This window comes from Zerene cesonia, chromosome 10 (assembly GCF_012273895.1).
Source record: "Zerene cesonia ecotype Mississippi chromosome 10, Zerene_cesonia_1.1, whole genome shotgun sequence".
Lineage (NCBI taxonomy): Eukaryota > Metazoa > Arthropoda > Insecta > Lepidoptera > Pieridae > Zerene > Zerene cesonia.
In genome coordinates, this window is record NC_052111.1 from 2,807,069 (window position 1) to 2,830,700 (window position 23,632).

A 23,632-nucleotide genomic window follows, 5' to 3' on the forward strand; every position below is an offset into this window, starting at 1 on the left:
ATTTCATTTCTACTGATTCAACTTTAAATTACAGGTAAACTGTCATACGCAGACATACTAAAAATTACGGGGGAACGTGGAACTTTTCTTTCCTTACGTTGGTCACCTTTTTCTCTTGAACCATATTTGAAAAATTTCGATAACCGTTTCCACGTTTCGGTTAAAATTTTAAACGGATTATCATAAATATCATTCTTTGATATACTATGCTTACTGAACATATTAAATTAGAGTCTTCTTTAATTACCTTTATTCCAATTTAAAATATTGAAACACATTATTCAGCATACTTGTCTCGTATCTCAAATTAAATATTTTGTATACGAGTATTTTAAGAGTATATTAAGAGTACAAACTATTTTTATGTCTTTTTTTCTTAGTTTGCTAGTTTCATTAAATTGTAAGTTGTCTGTATGCAAACACATATTATGTAACTAGCAAATAAACATTTCTTCTACGTAGGATATTATTTACCTTATATTTGCAAAGTCTACATCATGAGGGGGGCTACTGAAAATCAGTGTGGCAACTGCGTTGCTGCGTAGGCTGAGTGGCTACCCCATTTGGCTCCACTTTATGTTTCGCGTTTTATATTTATTTTTATATTTTTTGCTTTTTTGTATATATATTTATTTTTTTTAATTTTTCTTTGTTTAATTGTTTTCTTGTTTAAGCTTTTTTATTGTGATGTTTTGTGTTAATTATTGTATTGTTTTGTTCTTAGTTTGTTGTCTTTTTTTTAATTGTATTTCTGTGGAGTCAAATAAATGCTTCTTTCTTTCTTTCTTTCTTTCTTACAAATTGCAAGGATACGTAAATAGCATAGTAATGATAATAAAACCTGCATACATCTACATACTTACAATTATTTGTTAATAGAAACCCTGTAGAAACTCCCAACAGAACTAGAAAAAATAACAGCAGCAACACAATAAGCGCTGGTCTACAGTAATGTATCCAGCAGTAGTCCTCCGAGTTCGCAACTTGAACGTTCGAAGACCACACACAACACTTCCCACACGCCGAGTTCGTCGAACTAGCTGATCTCACAACGGCACTGTTTCCTTGTTGATTAACTATCACACCCTGCACCGGAGCGTTGCTCGTCTGGCCGTAAACTGCGTTCTTTTCAGACAACCGGCCGAAACCTGAACTATCATCGTCCTGAGAAGTGCCATAGACACCGTACGATGCCACCATATCGACGCCCGATAAAGATCGCGTAGTAGCCGCGTTCCCACCGTTTTGTACCTCATTATTGTCAGAACTAGGCCAGCACTCGCACGAACATCGATTTTCTTTTCTTCTGCGTGCTTGAGTCGCTTCAGATCTTATAATTTGCGAATCGCTTTTCTTTTCCTCTTCCTTTTTAACCTTAATCTCCTGTGGTAAGATTTCATTATTAGGAGAGTAGTTTGGTTGAATATTTTTGTGGTTTTCTATGTACCAGTGTCTTTCCTCAGCCCTGAGCGTGGTATCGTTATTGCCTTCATAGACATCTGCATAATTCGAAAGAGGGTGTGATGATGGGCTGTAGACGGGGACTGGTGCAAGCTGGTTGTAGCCACGGTCGTACTGCGGCGGTCGACTATTCGTCGCATAGTATGTGGTGGAGACAGGCGCGGAGTAGTCGTAGCCCGGCCTGTTCATCTTCAGTCCTTATTGGCCTCATTGGAATTTAAGTGCTTTAAACTAAAATATTATTACATTATATAATAACGTTCTAACAAAATCCAATCACGTTACTATAATGCTATCCAGTTACAAAGGATATTTTAATCATATCGCGCACAAGTAGGAACAAATTGGTTTATAAGCAAAGTAATAAATAGCGCCGAACCGAAAGGTGAGTTAACTTTGTAGACAAACTTCGCTGATTTTGTTATGTGTTACACTTGGAGTCAGAAAGTTATAGAGTAGAATATACACCTGTTTGTCTCTATTACCTCTCTTGTTTTACGTTGGTATTTATCTTTTGTGTTAAGACAAGCGCCCGATGTTCCTGGTTCCGGATAACGCAGATAAAGAAGTAGCAACGTGAGTAAATAAAAGCTTATTTAGTGAATTAGTCTTATTTATCTCATTCTGTAACGTTCAAGTTATACAGAACTTCAGGCCCATGGGCGTTGTTGTAGTATAGAATGCTGCTTTTGTTGATAATATTCTTTGTAATTACTACATATTATACATAAGTATATGTCCATAATTCACGGGTGATATATCCGTTCCTATGGAAAGTTAACGTGGGAACATTCATCCAACACTGCATGTTGTTTTACATCAGCAAAATTATTATTGTTATTTAAAATATTATTGTATTGTGAAAAAATTTTATCAAATAGATTTACAGTAGAAATTAATAAAAGTGTCTCAATCAATTTCAAATTTTAAAACCGTGCAACTGGATTAACTGATCAAATTGATTCGATTAAGAAAAAAGTTCTAGTGAGTAATGCTGACATCAATAGAAGTATGATTTTATGTTGATATTTTAGCTATTGTGATATCTTGTTACATAACCAACAATGATGTAAATGACAAATATAATCGCGAGATTTTTGCCAAATATTTCACCTCATGAGTGTTGATTGTACAATCATTTAATACAACTTTATTAATTAACTCAAAAAGTTTTATCTACTTAGTTTGAACATTGTGAAAGTTTTCTACTAATCCGTATTCCCAATTTTCCTAATTAAAATCTCTTTAATGAGACTCGACACAGATTAAAAGTGCCTTAGGGTGAATTACATTAAAATTCCTGAGAAAAATATACCTTAATTGTTTATTTTAGCGATAAAATATAACCTAAATATCAATTCAAATAATTATTTTCGCTCTATTGGTGAAACATTCGGCATTCGCAAAATAACAAAGGTTGTATTCAAAGTGTGTTTTTTACGTCTGTAACGAATAATTTCAAATTATGAAATGTTGAAAATCAATCTTCGGTTTACATAATTTTTTATGTGATATAGCAATGGTGGCTAAGTGGTGAGGACCTCGGACTTAAAAATCGATAAGTCAGGGTTCGAGACCAGGCGAGCGTGTAGGAAATAAATTGATTTTTCAGTTTATCTGCATATGTATGTAAAATTATACCGGTTAGTAAGTAATATATTCTTAAATATTTCCATAATATTTGCGGTAATTATAACACAGTCAATGGTTTATATTTCTTTTATATTACGCGATGCCCTTGTTAACATAAATATTAGCACTAGGTACATCCCTAATAATATTATAAATGCAAAAATAACTCTATCTGCCTGTTTTTTCTTCATGCCTTAGCTACTGAACTGATTTTGATATCATTTGAAACAAATACAGTATAAGATTCGAGAAAGAACATAGGAAATCCTGTGGGAAACAGGAATTACTATGCCACCTTACCCACCTTCTGCTATATTTTTCCTCTTACTACACGGGTGAAACCACAAATAAATAGTATTATTTACGAATACTAGTGTTATCATATATATATGAAGCGGTTTTACCAGCGTAAGTCAGTATCCCGTAGGAAGATCGGGATAAAAATTGCCTATATGTTATTCCAATTCTCCAGCTGTTTACAAACTAAATTTTATTGCAATCGGTTCAGTAGTTTTTGCGTAAAAGAGTAACAAACATAAATACATTCTTACAAACTTTCGCATTTATAATATAAGTAGGATATAACGAATGTTAACTCTATTCCATATTAATATAATTATATAATAAGAGAATGTCGAACTTTATCTAACAAAGCTTACTCCAAACTACTTTGAAGTTGAGGAATAGAATTTCATCTTATGATACTATTTTGTCGAACTCCAATCTGAATGCGACCTTAAGTACTTCAGGACTAGCCGTAGACTGGTTCCAACAGATATCCTCCGACCAGTGAAAACTTCATTAAGTTTTGGTGCCTTTTTTCGATTTTATTGGACTATTATTTGAAGAGGTAAAGTTTTTTTGGCGAAATACGCAGACCCTTAATGTAAGACAAAATTAAAAAAGCACAATTTTTATCATATTCTATGTTAATTTTCATGCTATAATAATAAAAATAAGAAGTTAAACACAAAAATATGATACATTTCTTTAATTTAAGAAGCTAGCAAACAGGTTGTTAATGATTTAAATTAGTGATACCGCAATTAAAAGTTGAAAACATATGTTCATACTTTGTTTATAATTTTTAACTTGAAAAATATTTATTGTATGTCTTGGTTTAGGACAATATTTTATACAATGGTTTGCGCTTTAGACATATTATCTATAAAGTCTTACTACTTGTTGACTGGACTGAACTGTACCATTCGAACGAAAGCTCTACAAGATTAACCTTGTGAATATACTTTGCAATAAGATACACCTGTACGTCGAAACTAAATCTTAATTTTATCATTCTTTTATAAACGTTACCGATAAAAAACATGTTTAATTTACCAGCAAAATATGTTCTAAAATACAGAGTAACAGCACAAACTCGTATAGTGTACGTCAGGGATATAGGAATTGGGTCACTCTGTTTGGTGGCCGAGGATAAGCCATGCTATAACTATGAAATAATATAATGAATTACCTCGTTCATAACACGCCTATGGATAACATACGACGTTTTACTGACAACGATAAAGGTTATATGATTGTTTCACAATATTTAAAGTGAATCTTGTAGTTTATATAATTTTTATCAACTAAAAAGGATATCAATTACCAATCCAAATTCTAAAATGGAACCAAATGACAACAATGCCATATCGAACAGAAAAAGAATCGTGTCACTCGGTTGAAAAGCCACGGAGCTATCGAGTAAAGCCAAAAAAATACAGTCGATTTGAGAATCTCCTTCTATTTTGGGACCTCGATTGAAAATAAGTATTTCAGTTAAAACGTTTGTAATGTACCAAAATTCAAACCACATAATAAATTCACTCGTTGTAATAAAATCCGTTTAAACGGATTTAAAACGCAATCAATTCATTATTATTTAACTCGGCGTTTCGAACACTTTATAGCAAGCGTATTTCATTCATGCTTAATGCATGTTGATATAAAATTCATGTCATGAAAAGAAATATTTGAACGAGATTTTTGTTTGGTAAATTATCGTATTCGTAATACGTACTTATAAAATACATATAATGTGATCACACTAAAATCACGCAATAAAATTGTAAGGGTCCAATTTTATTGCCAAATCGTTCAGAATCCAAGCAAAAAGACTAACGAGAAGGTTGTATGCTAAACCACGTAGGTGTACAATCGAAAATCTTTACCCTCAGCTTTAGTCAGCAGTATTAATACGAGGGTCTGAAGTAGGCGACATTAAGTCAATAAACCGGCGGCAAAACGCAACGCTCAGCAGTTCCAGCGAAACGGTTGGGTCACATGTGTTAGAACTACCGACACCTGGACGTGAAATGTATGCAAATAGCTGAAACATTTAAATAACCCGCCTTCGTATGGAGCCTATACCAGTGTATTTAATGGTTGGAAACGTGTAATTTTGTAGTTTGCAGCATTTAGGACCACTTTAAATCGTTCGTGAATAATTAATTTCATCCGTTGTGTGTACAGTTTTGCAGTACAATTATTGCAATATTTTTGCGGAGCTATAAAGGCGAATGGTACTGAATAAAACAATAAAAATCGTTCGCCATCAACAATAATAATGAAAACCTCAGTGAACGTTTTGATACTTCGAAGCCTAAATACCTTTTTATAAAGAACCCTCGGCCAATAGCAATTGTAATAATAATCACGCCTTTCTCCAAGACAAAGCTCTATTATAATTTGTGTCAATATTTTAAAAGTCCTTCATTTTCAAATCATAAAATCTATAATGAACGCTTTCTTGAAAAGCAGGATTGCCAATAATTGTGAAAAGAATTGTCACTAAATTTTAATAAATATTTAGAATATGTATAATTTTACGTAATGTATTGTTTTATGGACGTGCCGTAAATTATAAAAGTCCACTAAATATATTAGGGACAACTCATACTAAGTCCAAGTATGTAATATGCAAGACGGGTAATTAAATAGGTTTTCATTATATCGAATACGTATCTTGTTTTTTTTTTTTTTATTCAATAGAATTCTGTGAATATTACTGCATTGTAGTCATGTGATTTTAGTTCTTCACATTAATATTAACGACATAGTTAGTTTATATTAATTAATTCTTTGTTAAAATGTTATGAAAGAATTGTAATTTATTTTCTGTGCTGTACCTATTGTTTAATGTTTTCTATTAAATATATAATGTCACAAATGCAAATAGCTCTTTGCAACCCTTAATAATGATAATTAATCACAAACAAGTTTCTTTTTTGCTCGACAATAGAAAATCATTAAACACGATTGTTTTATCTGAGAAAATAATATGAAATACCGGAATATGTATATAAGTTTTCAAATGAATTTTTAATGTGGCTATTATTTATCGTCAAAACTATGACGAATAGTTCATCGGATTCTATTTCGTATAATATCGAAGAAATTATAAACCAGGTGAGCAATAATACACGAAGTTTTTCTTGACAACACAAAATTGACGTGTTGAAAGCAATTAACAGTGGGGGTAACGAACGGAATATAACAGAAATTAATTAAAAACAAACCGAATAATGAATTTGCCACCCGCAATAAAATATTACAACTCGAATAGAAACTAGAGGTCTAATTGGATATGAAACTTTGTTATGAAACAAAACTTTTCGTGAAATGTAGAAAGTATTGTTTTAAACAATAAACGCATATTCATTATATTTTATTTCCATCTCGTCTGTGATCAATTGTAATGATGTATTGGATAATAATGTAATATGTCTTATAGAGGAATATATACATAAAAAACAGAATAGAAGGAAACTAACATAAGCTTGAATCGAAGCTCATTTTGTCAAGATTTAGCATTAAAATAGTAATAAAAAAACTGCAAATACATTGCACTCAAAGCAACTATTTTCTAGTAGCATGTTTCACTTTTCTTTTTATTATATGTTCATATTAATAAAGAGGAAAATATTTATTAAGGTTAATCACGGCTTAAAAATGACAATAAGTAGTTTCTTAGTATTTTGTTACGTTCACAATATTCACTCATAAAATATGAATCCATCCATAAACGTAAGTAATTGTATTAAAATAAACTCGATGTTTCATTAATTAAACATGTCGAGGACTGTTAAAGTATCCTTATGAAAATAAATCAGACACGTAAAAATGGTACACTTATTTAATTAAAAGGCACGCTACACGAATTAATTTTAATCCGCTTTCGTCTACCTACAACTACCTTTCCATTACTATTTTTATTTAAACAGGGACGTTTCTTCAAAACGTGTTTTTTTTATGTTTTGCTATACTTTATTTATAAAATTTAAAAAGAAATGTTGTCAATAATAAAAAAACATTTAATTACAGCACGTTAATCTCACAAAAACTATATTTTAAACATTTCATTGGATAGCATTATAGTAACTTAATTTGAAATATTCACCACGTATTTTGCACGTGAAATATTCATGATCTAATATGTTTTAATTATCATAAGTGTTAAATAGATCAACCAATGCACGTATACACGCACAGGCACATACATAATATTAAAACACATCCACGCGGAACACTGAACGCATCTCATTCTGTTGCGATATCACGGTTATCATTATGAAAGGTAAACGTAGATCGTACAGTCATAGACGCTACGAGGACGTACTTAGCGAGGGTTGGCTCGACGTTACGTCGCCGAAGCGCGGCGCGGACTGCCAGCCGTATCCCTACAACCCCCGCCCGCCCACCGCTCTGTCACCGCCACTTGCCCAAATCCAGACCAGTTTTCATTAATGTTGTTATCGGTGTAAAGTTCGGCCAAGTCAAACTTAGAATCTACAGCTTCAATTAACTGTCCGTAAAATAACACTAAACAAGCGAATTCACGGTAACTTTTCGCCGCCGACAACATTGAATTTCGATTACGCTTTATTTCATTATATCGACGTTTCGTGAGCGATTATTAAGAATCATTTTAATATCAAAGCTAGCCAATCATAGCATTGTACGCGGTAAATGATTTGTGAACTAATTTAAGTTAGCGAACAATGTTAGTACAAGCTCCATTGTTCCTTTATCGATGGCTCTCGGTATTGTCTATAAACTAAACATACATGAATATTCAACATTACGCGTAGTTATCTTATAATTGATCTGTTTACTTTAAAAACACGTCTTCCTAATCCATATTGGTCGTTGATTGCTCATGGTATTGTTCTGTACCCAAAAGAAAATAACACTGTCTATGTGACTTACCCTACAATTCAGGATGATTTTTGACCAAAACATTTACAACTGGATTATTTTAAAATATCCTATACTTTTTTGTCTACCAGGTTTTAACGAAGACTAACACATTTTGTATTGCTATACTTTACGTACGGACGTTATCTTTTTAACGGCACGCTTTCCGCTATCGCTCTATAACGATATTAAAAGTTTTGAAAACTCTAAAACTAGAGAACAGCAAATAAACAGTCTATAGCTGTGAAACCATCTTAACATTTATCACTAAAGCAATTTAAAGGATAAATATTTCTATGTGTATATTATATGTGCATACGTATGTACCTACGTAGTTACGTAATGAGACGAAGTATTATTATATTCCTGAGAAGCTTGTACGCTTTCTTCATTCCTCATTAATTATAATACGTTGTAACAAGTAATTAACGCCTAAATAATAAATAATCTCACATTGTGGATGCTAACAGATATTTCAGTCTCAGAAAATATTCCATTAAATTGTCTCACACAATATTTAAAATTAATGATTAGTAAACACGATGTATTAACAACGTTAAACTAGTTATAACTAGCTACTACGGTATGAAAAAAAAGCCGTTCTCACATGAGCTCCAACACCGATCACTTCAGTTACTGGATCCATACGATACGCTACAATAATTGATTTTTCCTTTTGCTTGAAAAAACTCTAAAAGGATGTTGAGGGACAAACTGAGAGGAAACTTCCACGCAAACGCGAACGTTACTTATCTGCCGCCGCCGAGCTGACAGCTGCAGATGAAAAATTGAAATTGTGTGAGATAAAACTACCTAACTGCCGCTGCAACGCCGCGCGAACAATGTGATGACAAGAACGCAATAATTTCAAGTTGTGTACCGAATGCATATTGTGATTTTTGTGATTGTTGTGTCACTTGCATAGCGCAAACATTTGCAACTTTTATTAAAACATCAGAAGGTTCCATATATAACGTAATACAAGCATAATTTCAATGGTTTCATAGAGTTACTAGCCGGCCGACCCAGGTTGACATTTTCTTTTACTTTTGTTGATATATAATTTTACTTACCTTCCTTCATCGAACATGCAACAATAACAAACATACGAGTATAATATAAGTTTTATTCCATTTTGTAAAGTCGTTTGAATGCTATACGCATACAAACACTTTGGTGACTCATTTTTTATTTATATTATGTCTTGTTCATCCTTATTAAAACTTAATTTAAGTGTCAGTTGTAGTTTTATTTTTTGTTCAAAATCTTTCTAAATACATTTAAAAATGTCTATACAATATTGCTTGCGTCGCAGGTGAATTTTTGATTTCGTCGTTGAGAAACAGCTTCATAAGTTTACAGAAACTGTAGAAGTTACTAGAAATATAAAATTTAAAAATAAAGCGAACCTGACCCAACCCATCTCTTAGTCAAACTGAAAATTTCTGTTCTGACCAAACCAAACTAAAAATTCTCAATTCTCGGCATATTATATAGTTTGCTGAGTCATAATACAAAACGAGCGAGCGTTTATGTACTGAGGATGCCGTTTATAAATGGAGATATCATACAATATGCCTACGATACATACATTTCACTACAATTGAATGTTGGTGGAAATTAAAAGTAGTAATTTTTCGAATATAATCTTCGCTATGTTCTACGGAGGGAAGAGGATCATTGGCTTAAACCCAACAAGAAATTTTCATTTTGTATAACGTAGTTTGTTTCATAATAATAAGCTGAAGAGGTAGGCGAAGCTTGCACTTTAAATATAGATAAACGCTTTGTAGAAACAAACGAGGAGAGTAAAACGAAAGCCTGGGATAATAGATGAATAATGTTAATTTTAACTTTATAATTCAAACAGTTGCAAGGTATAATGTTATCCGTTTCAAAGATAAAATTTAATTGAAATTAAAAAAACCCCCGACCCCATTTTGTGTTTCCAGGCAGCTTGATTTTTATATTTAATTAAAAATTCTGTGGCGGGAGCCAAATTATTAACTTAAGACCTACGATGCTGCAGATAAACACACACGCTCATGGACAGCAGACGTCGAGGTCAAACTTATATTATTATCTTTCGGCATCGGCATAAAAAATAGACTGATATAATATAAGTAGGAGGTGACGAATTGAACACAAATTAAAGTCTGTGCTATTCAACATGCATGAATAGGTATGTTGATATTTATAAAATCATTACTTGATCATACTTAGAATTTGCAAAATGTACAAGCAGCTTTTTATGTAGAATATGTACCTAACGTTATTTGAGCGTGAAATTAATCGTCCGTCAAAATACCGCATAGCATCAAGTGAGCATTTCATTTTTATACGAACTCATATCCATTGAATAAATTTACGATAGGAAAGCGGACAATATGGAAATTCACGACCTTATCCCGATCCTATATCAATTGAGCGGGACCTGTAACAGTTCCATTGTGACAAAAGCACTCGGTACAAACATGCAATAATAACAAAACTGCTCGAAAGTGTCAGGTTGATTTCTTCCATACGAAATACTCCTCTATTTACGAGACGGCGTTACAAAAATCTTGCGTAAATCAAAGTCATAAATTCTCCTATCGTGAATGAACATTTCTCTTTCGCGCGGACGTCTACAGCAGTTGAATGGATAACGTCGACCCTCCCTCATAGGATCACCTCTACCAAGTCATTTGCTTTTGTTCGCGGGGCAATTAATAACAGACGGAAGGGCGTTTTCGAACCGCGGGCGCCATTGCTATATCAGTAATGATCTAACGAGGTTTCACAGGCAACGCAGATTCGAACTATCGATCAAAGTCTTAGAATTAGAGCCACTTTTGAATCGACAACTTCCAACGACGCCAATATAGTAGTTACAACATCTTACCTTCTGAACTATTTCATAAAGTATATTTTATTTATTCAAACTGTAACACCAATTTTGCGTGAAATTTTATATGTAACTAATATTGACTCAAATTGAGTTTTTCATCGAATAATTAATGTATAACAATAACAATAATATTCCTATATTTTCGGTATAGAAGATGTACCCTTGGAACATTACGGCCGTCAATGATTAAATAAAAACTTCCATATACACATTAACAAAAAATATCAAGAATATAATCTAACAGAAATGGAAATAGCTAATTACTAAATAGCGTGTTCTTTACGCTACAGCCGCGCAATTTTATTAAAGTAACAGGTCGGCTAAGGTATAATATATTATATTGAAACGTAATATATTTGTTTTATTACTTTTGTGTTTATGAAATTAAAACAGCCCATACAAACAAATTATCCATGTGCATTTTGCGCCATGAACTACAAAAGTCGTTTATTTCATTATTATACGTTATGAGTTTTATACCTTATTATTTAGGTTTGATTTTTTTATAAATCTGGTTTTACATTTCAATATATTATGTTTCATTGCATTGCAAACCCTCAAAATCAACCTACAAAACCTAAATCTACAAAGACTATTGTTAATTAATATCTAAACAGTTATTAAACGGGTGGTCTGCTGTCCTGACATAAGTAAGAAGTTTTCATTAAACAGGAGACAAATTATGAGACATTTTTGAAACGAAACGATACAAAAATAATTAATTACTTCAGTGAAATAATATAAAAATTCTACGAAACATTTTACAAATTAAACATACCGCCTATTAGAATAAATTGCTCAGCTATTTCACCCAATAATAAAAGCAAGTGTCAGTCACTTCGACGTATAATATTGACATAACTAGAGAACTCTAAGCGTACACTGAGAGGTCCCTGCGAAGGGGAAGCAATAAACTTTTATAACATCGCGTTACACAAATTTTTCAACACGGATTTCTTACCATTTTCCGTGTCACATTACGCCAGTGCCGCCTAAACATCGGCCAAGTTCTACATTGTTGTTTACGACAAACTTGGAACTTAGTAGGGGCAATTCAGCTCATAAATTTTCGTGTAATAACAGCTCTTAGTTTCCCTAGACACTTGTAGGAGTAGAGCTATAAGCTACGGCTGCTAAGTAACCAGGTCACCACATCGATACACCCTGTTCGCATATTGCATTAATGGTTTGCTTCTCCCATAACTATATTTGTGTGTCTTACGCCCCAGGCTCTACCTTATTCACCTTCTCATCTGACGTATGTCAGGTATGATAAACAGCGGAACCAAATTATTTAAACTTATGTGTTAACTTGGCATTTATAATTTTAATAATTTAATTTTGATCTAGGCATACTGTTTTTATTTGAAGTCATAGACATAGATAAATATACTCTACGGACGTGGACTAGTGATGACCCGGCGCGTCTCTTCCGATAACCGGCCACCTTGCCAGAGGCAATGCTGGCGCCTGCTACCTCACCTTAAATGTTAAAGTTGTCCAGTGCAACTAGTGCAGTTAAAATATTTATGTGATATAGTAATGATAAGTGCTATAGAGACTAGACTGCAAAATGAAGCTGGTGGGTCGCATGATGGTAAATTACCGCCCAAGTAAATTTTGGTAAGCCTCGGAATAAAGGATACTGAAGTTAACACATACACTGAACAAAATTTCGTTATTTAATCAAAACATACCAAAAGTCTTATATATTAATTAAAACCAATACCAAGAAAAAGTAAAAACAACATCTGATATATTATGAATAAGTTATAATTATACCTCGAATTATTTTATGCTATTAACATACACGTTAGACATAAAGTATTTTAAATATACATTTATACTAAGAGATAACAAAAATAACAAAAGCTACTAATCAATTGAATTCTAGAAATACATCCTTCGATTATATTAGCTGCAAAAGTTATACGGAATATTAACCGCAATAGTTGAGAGGGAGTGTATTCTATATCAATAAAATTATGCATTTAGAGCTTACAGTAGTAACCAAGTTCTAATATTACAAATAGTCTATTCCGTTCTGTATTAAATTAATATAGAGAGAAACTTACTTATGAATTTCTGAAAACATTAGGATGCTATAGATATACACACAAAAATAAAAATGACAATTATATTTTATAATAGACAATATCTTAAAGAATTGTGAAAAGACAAAAATAAAGAAAGGTAAATCTCACGAATTTTAACGCAACGTTGTTTGGGAGAAAAAGTTGAATTTCATTCGTTTCTTTACACATATTTAATGGGACACAAAAACCACGCCGTGCTGCCTTTGAATTTACGAGTGTGTAAGTTCCAAATATAATCAGTGACAATTTCAAGTGGAATTTACACACAGAATTCTACCTCCGTCGGCAGAGCGACCGCATGCCGCAGCGTAATTAGCTGAATATGACTTTTAAACTAAGAGTATTTCAACAAAGCCTTTCCGTACTATTATGAACAATAGCACATACTTTAGAAGGAGCTCATTTATATTAATATGACTTTATAATTTCACTACTCAAATATGTACACAATTTTAATATACGAAGTAACGAGTACTGCTAACACTTAATATTATATTGCGGAGAGGGATTTGAAATTCAACCAATGCTCATGAAAACAAATGTATCTAAATTTTCCCCGGTAAACCCAAACCGAATAGCAAGTATGTGCACCCGTATAAAGAATGAGGCTGAGTCGAATATATTCCTAAGTATGGCTTACTAAGGTTAGAGGGTAACTTCTCACGTAACGTCTAATCATAATAAATTGTCCTACACATTATGGCCTCGATCGAACCGAGCTACCCCATAGAACCCACATATCTTTATATAAAATATCTTGAAAACTTTTAATATTTTCGCCTCGCTAAAAGATATTATTAGTTATTTCTTTGGTATATCGTTGCGCTGCTTTTTAATTTCACGTCACGTCTGCGCGGGGAAGCTGACCGTAGGTAGGTATACTGGTTCGTGGAGCCTCACTATAAATCATATCGCCATTTCAATTTACTGAGTCTAACATGGCAGTAATAGGTCACCATTGCAGTGTGCTGAAAGACCTAAATTTGTATTCAAGAAACGATACGATCATTAGTCAGTGCAATTTTCTTCGCATTCTACATGAATGCTATCGTAATCGTTGGAGAGATATAAATAATATTATATAATTGCTTTACATCTGAATTGGAAATTAAATAGAACTGGACTTCGATAAGTTCTAGACTAAATTATTTCGTTCACTGCGTTCTGCTTCTCGACGCCCGGTATAAATGCTAGGTATTAATTGAAGTGCAATGTGGGAAATAACTGTCAACGCATTAATATTCAAAATTGAAAATAACCTTCTCGCTAAGCGTTGCTTTTAGCGTAATCATAAATGTAAACTAGACACTTAAAATACCTTGTTGCTTGAGATGTCTCTCCATTTATGTTTCTCATTCCACGTCATGTACTTATTTTTAATACCCTTGCTCATAAAATATTTGAAATATAAGGTGAGCGCTGCATAAGTTTGCGGTAGAACATGTATTACTACCATAATTTATATTTGAGTAAAATATTATTTATTATTTTGAGTATTTGCTAAATGAACTTTACGTATTATATAAATTATTATGGTTGATGAGGTGTCAGTGATATACCTTTGAATATATTTCATATATTTCATATATTTCATATATTTCATGTTATTTACATGCGGAACAGACATTTACTCTCATCAAGATACAAAATGGACATGTGTCCAATCTCATGTGAGATACATAAACATGAACATACTTTATTTTCAACACACACACACACACAGTAAAAAGAAAAAAAAAACAAAATATGGCTAATTGATTATGTAACAAATTGCAATGTTTGGAAATAGCTAAAACGATCATAACATAAAATCGAATGCAAATTAATAAACTCCTCATATCTTCAGCTTTTATCAAACACATTAAATCCACAGTTTAATTGAAAGAACTAGATGTGTTAACATTTTAAACGTGGGCTATAAGAAACATCACTTCATTAGGTCAGTTTAGATAAGAGAGTTCCTTACACCTCGTAACATGTTATCCATCGACGGGATTGGCGCAAGGAACCAAGGTGAAACATTCTTAATAACCTTGATATTGTTTATACCTTTCTATGATATAAATAAGCTTGAAGTGTGAACCAGCGGCGCCTGCGCAAATCGATTAATAATTGTACAACATAATTTGACATGTCATTAACGAGTCCTTTTTTAACGATTATCATTCGCTACGGCCTGATATTAAGTATGTAGTAAAAATAGAATGGATTTCATACTTGATATCATTATATTTAAAAAACAACGTAATCTGACATGTACCTAGATTACAACCTATGCAAGTTTCTTACTGTATATATATTTTATTATTTAAAGGTACCCTCAATTCAGCTCATAACACCTAGAGGAATATTACAAGTACATAATCTCATTCGTATAATGCTGCCTATATTAGCAAGTTCAATTATTCATATCCAAAATAAATTTAAACTTGGTAACTGTTATCTGAATCTGTATTACATCCGACACGGCTCACATCTCACTCTGTACTACTTAGACATTCCATTATCTGCGGCTCCGAAGCCAAGGCTTCAGGAAGCACGTACATGTAATATTATTGATTACAGGGTGCGGCGGTCCTGGTCCATTTGAATTTCCAATGAGTTCGTTAGAATCGGCCCGCACACGGCACTCGGACAGCCGATAAAAACTTCATTTCTTTTTAGCTGATTGCGCAAGTTAGCTCTTTCACCAAATTACCGTAATGGCACCCCTTTTTGTAAACGATTTGTAAGAATATCCGCACTTTGATCAACGAATCTCGTAATGGAATCAATTTCGTTCCACAATTAGCCATTAGGGTTTTTTTTTTTGATAGTAGGTAATTTGATGTGAGTTTTATATAACGCTTCAAATGGCACAAGTTAAGGGGAATATATAGAAGAAGATATTTTAGTTATATTAACGGTTACAATAGTGTTGCACAACAAGGGTGCAAGAGTTCGCAATCTTAATTAAGGCACGGCGGGCCTACGGGCAAACTTCGATTGCGCTGTCAAAAATTCAAAGAATTATACCGATCGTACAATAACTTGTGCGATTTTAGACTTATCGTACGAGTTCAGGCATATTAGCGAATTTATACGTTCAAATGCAATATGCCGGCGAATCGGGCCGCTAGTTGGACGCTTTTATTAAAAACAGTTTTATTTATTGACGTTTCGAGGGTTGTGTGTATTTTTCTTGCAAAACGATTCTGTTTTCTAGATATTGTTTCCATTTGAACTGATCTTACCAACACGCGCTAAAATCGGTTTTGCGAATAAATATGTTATTTATAATTAAATGGAACACGCAGATAAGTTATATTATATAACCGAGAATTATAAGCTCTACTCAGTTAAATGCTATAACAATATTTGAATACGACAAAGCAGGCGTGATTCCAACTTCCGACTTTTATCGTCATTCTTCATGAACGAGCAGTTAGGCTAATTAGCATTGGTAAATATTATTCCATTCTATATATAAAATTGTAAATTAAACATGAGTTATAAAAGCTGTCTTTAATAAAAATATGCAATGTTATGCTTAGGTTATCTGTTCATTTATATGGGTAAAGTATTCCTATGCGAAAAATATTAGAATTTTTAGGTTATATTCGTGTAAAACGTATACCTACTTGTATAATGATATTTTAAATAATTGTCTTTAAATTAATTATTATGTCGACATATTAAATTTCGATAATTTTATTTGAAGATTACACATAATTTTATCATATGTAACCAATGTCTTAAATATAACGCATCTTCTGGGAATATTAGGAAACAGCATTTTAAAGTATCAACGTATCCTCGGCTGAACAATTACTTTAATTTTTTTTTATTTTCATTTTTTAGTCGATCATCAAGGCAACATATTGTTGTCATAACTTTATATTGTATCCGATGTAGTAATTGACTATCTCTATGTATTTGTCCGTATCTGATTTTAAAACCAAATATATATTTAATATACGTATTTGACTTTATTAGAAGTTCTTTTGCACGCGTAAAAAAATTCAAAAATTAATCATACCATTTATAAATTAATTCTATAATCAATCGCAATATTATCCCATATCCATTCATTAACGTTTGAAATCAGCCATTCGCTATAACATAAAATAATTCGCAATCTATTTACTAATTAACATTAAACTCATTAGAATTTAATTGAATGGTTCAATGAGACCGGTATTCGCAAAATGATGCTAGCTAATTACTTGATCTCAGTAAATTATGAAAATCGTCGACAATCTGCGACGTGTACAAAACAAGACCTCATCTTGGGAGTAATGTAGACGTCGACTTCATAATTGGTGTAATTTTAAAGTGAATTGACTGTGTTTATAAATGTCTTGATACATGATACCAACAATTTCAGAGGAGTATTTGCTCTTTATGTATTATCTAGAACGTGTTATTGTTATTGTTTTCACAAAGATAAGAATTGAATTCAAATTGTATGGGATATAGAGATTAACGAGGGGAATAATGGAAGTTTAATGAAACGGATACGAGGCTCTGGCGTATCGAATGTTCTCGACATTAGCAGTCGCCAGCAGTCAGTGCTAGTGGCGGTGTGATACCTTCCCCGTGCGAGCTGGCTCAATTCATGTCGAAGCTTGCTCGACTCCCGCATTTAAAAGAGAAATGAACATATTATATGTAAGCTATATAATATATATCCTGCGTACTCTTTTCTAGAAAAATTAAATACGTTTCAGTACAACCGCAAAGGAACGCACACATTCCCCGCGGGTTTGCAACGCGTGCACTTTACGGCCTCCGTAAGAGCACAGAGTAGGTACAACGCCAACAGAGACGTCTTAAAAAACATTTTGGCAAACTGGACCCTCTAGACGTTCTACCGTATCTAAATGCTCTTCTATTTTATTACCATAGCCACTCGTCTACTTAATAAAATTTATTGTCGTCTCAGCGCTCTTGAGAAACCATATTGTGTGTAGGAGTTTTATTGTTTCGGCATAAACTTAATATGGATTTTCTGCGTCAATTCGGCCTTATTTTTGGATATTTATATTCAATCATGGCATTAAGAGGACGTTTTGTATACATACGTATACAAAACGTTGTTAATTAATTTGCTATTTTCGTGTTAATTAATCAGGTGACGTTAGACGTTTACGAGCTTTATATACGATTAGACATGTTTAACATTGTAATTTGATATTGCAATTATTTAATTTACGTTAACATTGGTATATACATAATGAAATGATCCTTATTCTCTAATTTGTGTATCAACAAAAAATTAAAATTTCCAAACAAAAATAATAAATGAACAACACATCATACTAAGCAACAATATTGCCCTATGTTTATGACTACAAAGTCGCAACCATGGCCTTTATAACACCACCCTTAATTGCAAAGGGGAAACGCAGCTGCAATTATTATTAATTCATGAAGTACTTTCAAAAGGCTGTATAGTGTATACCTTATATACTCTCAGGTGCTCACTTTTATATTATGTTCGCCCTCTGCTTTTGCTCATGTCGCCGATGCGCAAGGCGTCTGGAGTGCTTCATTTACTTGGTAATAGTTAATACGATAGTGATCTGAGTACCTAGGCTTATATAGGTTAATGAGGCCGCCACTAATTCACATTATAGTCAAGGTGTCCCAGCTTACTGAAGTGCAATCGGCTGAGGAGATTTATAATGTGACCTTGTTACTTACTTTTATATTGGCCTGAGTTAATTTTTCATGAATATTTCATGAAACAAACGAGGGTTGCTTGGTTCTTAAGTTTTTTACATTGTTTATAATTTGATCAATGAACGCTGGCTTATGAGCTCAATATCTCAATTGCTCTTCATTTTTCTCAAATGATGAGTTACTAGCTGTCCCCCCGGCTTCGCCCGTGGTACATAAATAGTCTATGTATATATCATACATATCAATAAATTTAAAGCTTTCTAATAGGGAAATAATTTTTTAAATCGGTTGAGTGGTTTTTCATAAAAACGTTTCAAACATACAAAAATTTATGTAGTTACGTTTCCTCTTTCTAAAATTTATGTAGATATAAAAGAAGTATTTTTTATACATAAAATAAGTAATGCAAACCAAATATGAATTAACAAATATTACAGATTTCTTAATGATATTTTGATTTAGGTTTTTGCTTTATAGTTTGACATTGTTTTCACAAATAACAATTGGAAATTAAGTTTGGAGATTATGTGAATAATGGATTGGTGTATTTACTACATTCGATATTGTAGGACACGAACATAAAATCTAAAGCGTCGATCTTTATTTTTATCTCCTATTTGAGCTTCGAATCAAAATTAAATTTAAAATAATTAGTGTGAAGTCCCGTATCCCCTAGTGGGGTATGGGGCAGATGATGTACATCTGTTTCACTGATCGATTTTTCTGGACAAGTAGGTGATCTACCTTCTGTGTCCTACCAGACCGAGACATTTTTTTTGTGCGTCCCCACCGGGAATTGAACCCAGGACCCCTCGTTTCTACGCTCACGCGTTGACCACTGTACCAAGGAGGCGGTCTAACAATAATTAATCGTATATTTTACTAGTGCTTAATTTTAAACCATTAGAAGAACATAAATTTTCGAAGCAAATATTTTTGTGTAAAAATGAGAAAGTTAATTAAAATTCTGTTTACAGTCGGTGATGGATATTTGTTCCTTTCACACCACGAGTTTATTTATGAAAATGGATGTTTGAACACTCAAAAGGTATGAATTTGTAAATACACATAGCAGAATTTTTAACATTTTTAACGATCTAGTAGGTATAGCAAGTTCGTTGAACCCACAAAAGAAATCTCTAATGTATTAAATCCTATTACACATTTTTCAAAAGGTCCCAAGTCCGTTTGGGGTTCCTTCCAAAATTACAGCAATACAAAGAAAGTAATCATTTTCAATTAATCAAATAGTTTTCTTAACCACGCTATTCCTAATCAGACCTAGAATATTCTACGTGGACACCTAAACTTATGTTACCCATTCGTATGACATCCGCGCGGGGAGCTGGTGACGTACAGGTCAGACTTCAGGACCGTACAGACACAGACTTGACTCAGACTTCTATGTAGTCATTTCAGGCACCAGTCTCTCACAACGTTATCCTTTTTCTTATCTGTATTTTTAACGTTTTGTTATGTACTAATGTTGTGAGGACTGAATAAAGATGATTTTATTATTGTTATATTATTATTCCTTTCTAAGAAAATACTAAATATCAACTGTTCAGGTATCAGTTCATTTTTATTATTGGTATAAAGCATATACATTTGTGATACATATAAAGTAAGATAATATAAATGTATGTGTTAAGGAAACTTCCTTTTACCAAACATTCCAAAACCATTGCTTCTACATAGTATAATAAATAATAGTTAAAAAAAACTAAAAAACACGCTTTTTATAGAAAACCGACCTAAAAAAATGGAAAATAAATTTAAAAGAATTTAAATTAAGAAAATAGTGTTAAAAATTTGAATGAATATAAATTAATAACAGTGTGAGTAAAAACAAAATTATTTTATTTAAAAAAAGCGTGGGGTGCATGGTGTCAATGGTTATAGATATTTTATTGACAGATATGATTATGATTTCGATAATATCTTAAGAAGCACCCCAAGTTTGAACAAGTTTGAACGAAATCTGGCCGTTTAAAGTGGGTCAAAATCGCGCCCAAAGAAGTCGGTTAATAACAAACAAACAAACATACAAACATACAGGTGAAACTAATAAAAAGCGTGTAAAAAGTCGCTTTTCCGCCGTCTGTGCGTCCGTATGCTTAGATCTTTAAAGTTATGCAACAGATGTCGATGGGGTTTATTTTTAATAGTTAAATGATTCAAGGAGAAGGTTTGCATGCATAATAACATAGAAAAAAAGTGGGGGAAGGGGGGGGGGAAACAATTAAATTCATGCAAATTAATTAATAAAGCGATTGCAGGCAATTTTATATTTTATTTCATATGCACACATTACATGTGCCTGCGAAATAAATTTGTCCCATGAAAATTAATCGTAAAACCTTACGTCAATCTCAGTGTAACGTGGTTTAAAAATACAGAGGGACAATTTAAAATACGACATTCTATAATAAATTTCCACATTCCAATCAATTTTAAAACGGACTTCATTTTGGCTCGGATTTTTTTTTATATTCATTGTTGCTCTGGAATAATGTCATGTACACTGATTGTGAAACTATTAAGTTTTTAAGGTTCCGAGAAGGTACCGTTATATTTTCGACATGTCCGTTTGTTTATCTGTCTATTCGTGGTTTAGCACAAAATCTATTGCTACTAGAAATACGTTGATTTGGCATGAGTTATAATGTACTAATTTGTAATGGTAAATACGATACACGTAAATTTCGCCGAACAAGTGTCAATATCACATTTTGAAAATCAACCAATTGTATTTACCCAAAATTTTTGAAACAAATAATGAAAACTACATTATTATCTTATACTGTGCGTGGCCCGACATGCACTTAAGCGCACTTTTTGTGTTTCATTCTACAAACTAAAATAAAAAAACATTGCACGAATTGAAAATTTTGATTACATTTGTACTGAATGTTTTTTGAAATCTTCCAAAATTAATCAAACCGTTACGAAAAGGATTTCTTCCTACATTTACGAAATGTACTTACTTGCATTTGTTCCTATATATTTTTAAGTGTTGCATTTTTAATTCTTTGGCGGTCATATATATGGCCAGTGTGAGGTCCTTAACAATAACTCCATATCGTATTGTAAGTGTGTTATTGACCTCAGTGGGAAGCGACGCAGTGGTAACCCAGACTTTGAAATAGATGGGCAGGATTATACCGATAGACTGGACCCCGTTATATGCGACTTAAATTGTACGAGCAAGCTCCTCCATTCACCCTAATTGTTTGTTGATTCTACCTACATAGAACTTGCTTCATTTCTATTCAGCTACATGTATGTTATAAGTTTTCGTATACTTTGGATATTTCCCCAGTTTCTTTAGGGTTATGGGTAAAAAATGAACCGATTTGATAAATGACCAGACCAGAGAAAACAACACGATCTTTTTGGACTCAGCCCTACCTACACTTATATGTTATAAAGAGGAAACTTTAACATTTTTATATTATGTTTGTAACGTTTTTAGACAACCACTGGAGCGATGTCAAAAATTCTTTCATCGTTGGAAGTATTGTAGTAATATTTTCGATGTACCAAGGGCGAAGCCGGAACGAGTAGCTAGTATGCAATAAAGTGATTAAAGTGAACCATAATCCCTTTACGAGCCTTGGAAAAAATAATCACGAATCACAATGTTGTAGGAAACCCAGATTTGTTTAATTACAACACAGGCTTACATTTCAATAGTAAAGTAGCAACGGAAACATTTAGTACTGAGCTTTATAATTAACACCCATATATTTTATAGAATCCAAGTGAAACCAGTAGATGATTGTTTATTAATGATACACTAAAAGGAGTTTGCGGTGCGAAACACTATGTTATTAAGTAATATAACGACGCATAACAGTATTAGATTATAGTTAAGCTTTTAGTACTTTATGATTAATTCACAAATTTAATGGATTTATCATTGTGATATTTATCACAAATTGAATTGAATTAGCGTAAAATAAAGAATTCATTCTTAATTCACTGCTAATTTCATTTATTAAATCTACGATGAAATTACATAGCGGAAATCTGTTGCTATTTTGAGAATGGTTAAAAAAGTAAAACTGCGAAGACCATTTAAAAGATTCTTCGAGCCAAAACCAATAAGCAAATGAATAGCCTGTCGTCTTCTGTGACATTTTGTTATCAGTCGGACGATGCATTTAGATAGAACTTCTCAACCTGAGGTGCAGGACACAGGAGATATTTTATTCGTTCGCTCTGGTGTAAAAATGCTTATATGTATTCATTTCAAATGATACGGTTTATTTTCCACGGGTAATAGTGTCCACATAACAATGTACGCTCCAGTGTGAAAAATTATAAATCTGTAGATTTATAGGAAATAAACAATCAGTTGATGATTGGTTATATAATTGATCAGGAACCTTTTTTCTCCATTAGCCCATATTTTAATATTTGATTATATAAATACTTCATTATGATTTATTTCATATCATTCCCTTTATGTACAATCTACTGCGTACATACCACGTACCTACCACCTAATGAAAGTATTAAAACAAAAATTATCACAAACCGAATGTTCAAAGTAAATATGTACTATAATTTTAAAATTCTTTATCTAAACAACTAGAAGTGTCTACATCTAATTGCACCTAATAATTCATAGAAGCTAACTGAGTTGAATGCAACCTCTACCTTAACCGACTACCACCGACCCCTGCCG

The 23,632-nt window shown here is 32.7% G+C and overlaps 1 protein-coding gene across 5 annotated transcripts in view; it reads right to left on the reverse strand.

Moving 5' to 3' along the window:
• Nucleotides 1-23,632, reverse strand: part of LOC119829554 (agrin-like) — an 85,321-nt gene that overhangs the window by 47,661 nt on the left and 14,028 nt on the right. For 4 of the 5 annotated variants that reach the window (XR_005287811.1, XM_038352119.1, XM_038352121.1 and 1 more), the window contains exon 1: nucleotides 864-1,685. The exons of the other annotated variant lie outside the window; for it this stretch is intronic. Coding sequence is in view for 3 of the 4 variants with exons in the window: in XM_038352119.1 (XP_038208047.1) it covers nucleotides 864-1,650 (787 nt within the window). In the remaining variant the exon portion in view is untranslated. Of the gene's footprint in view, nucleotides 1-863; nucleotides 1,686-23,632 lie in introns of those variants that run through there. 5 annotated transcript variants of the gene reach the window in all.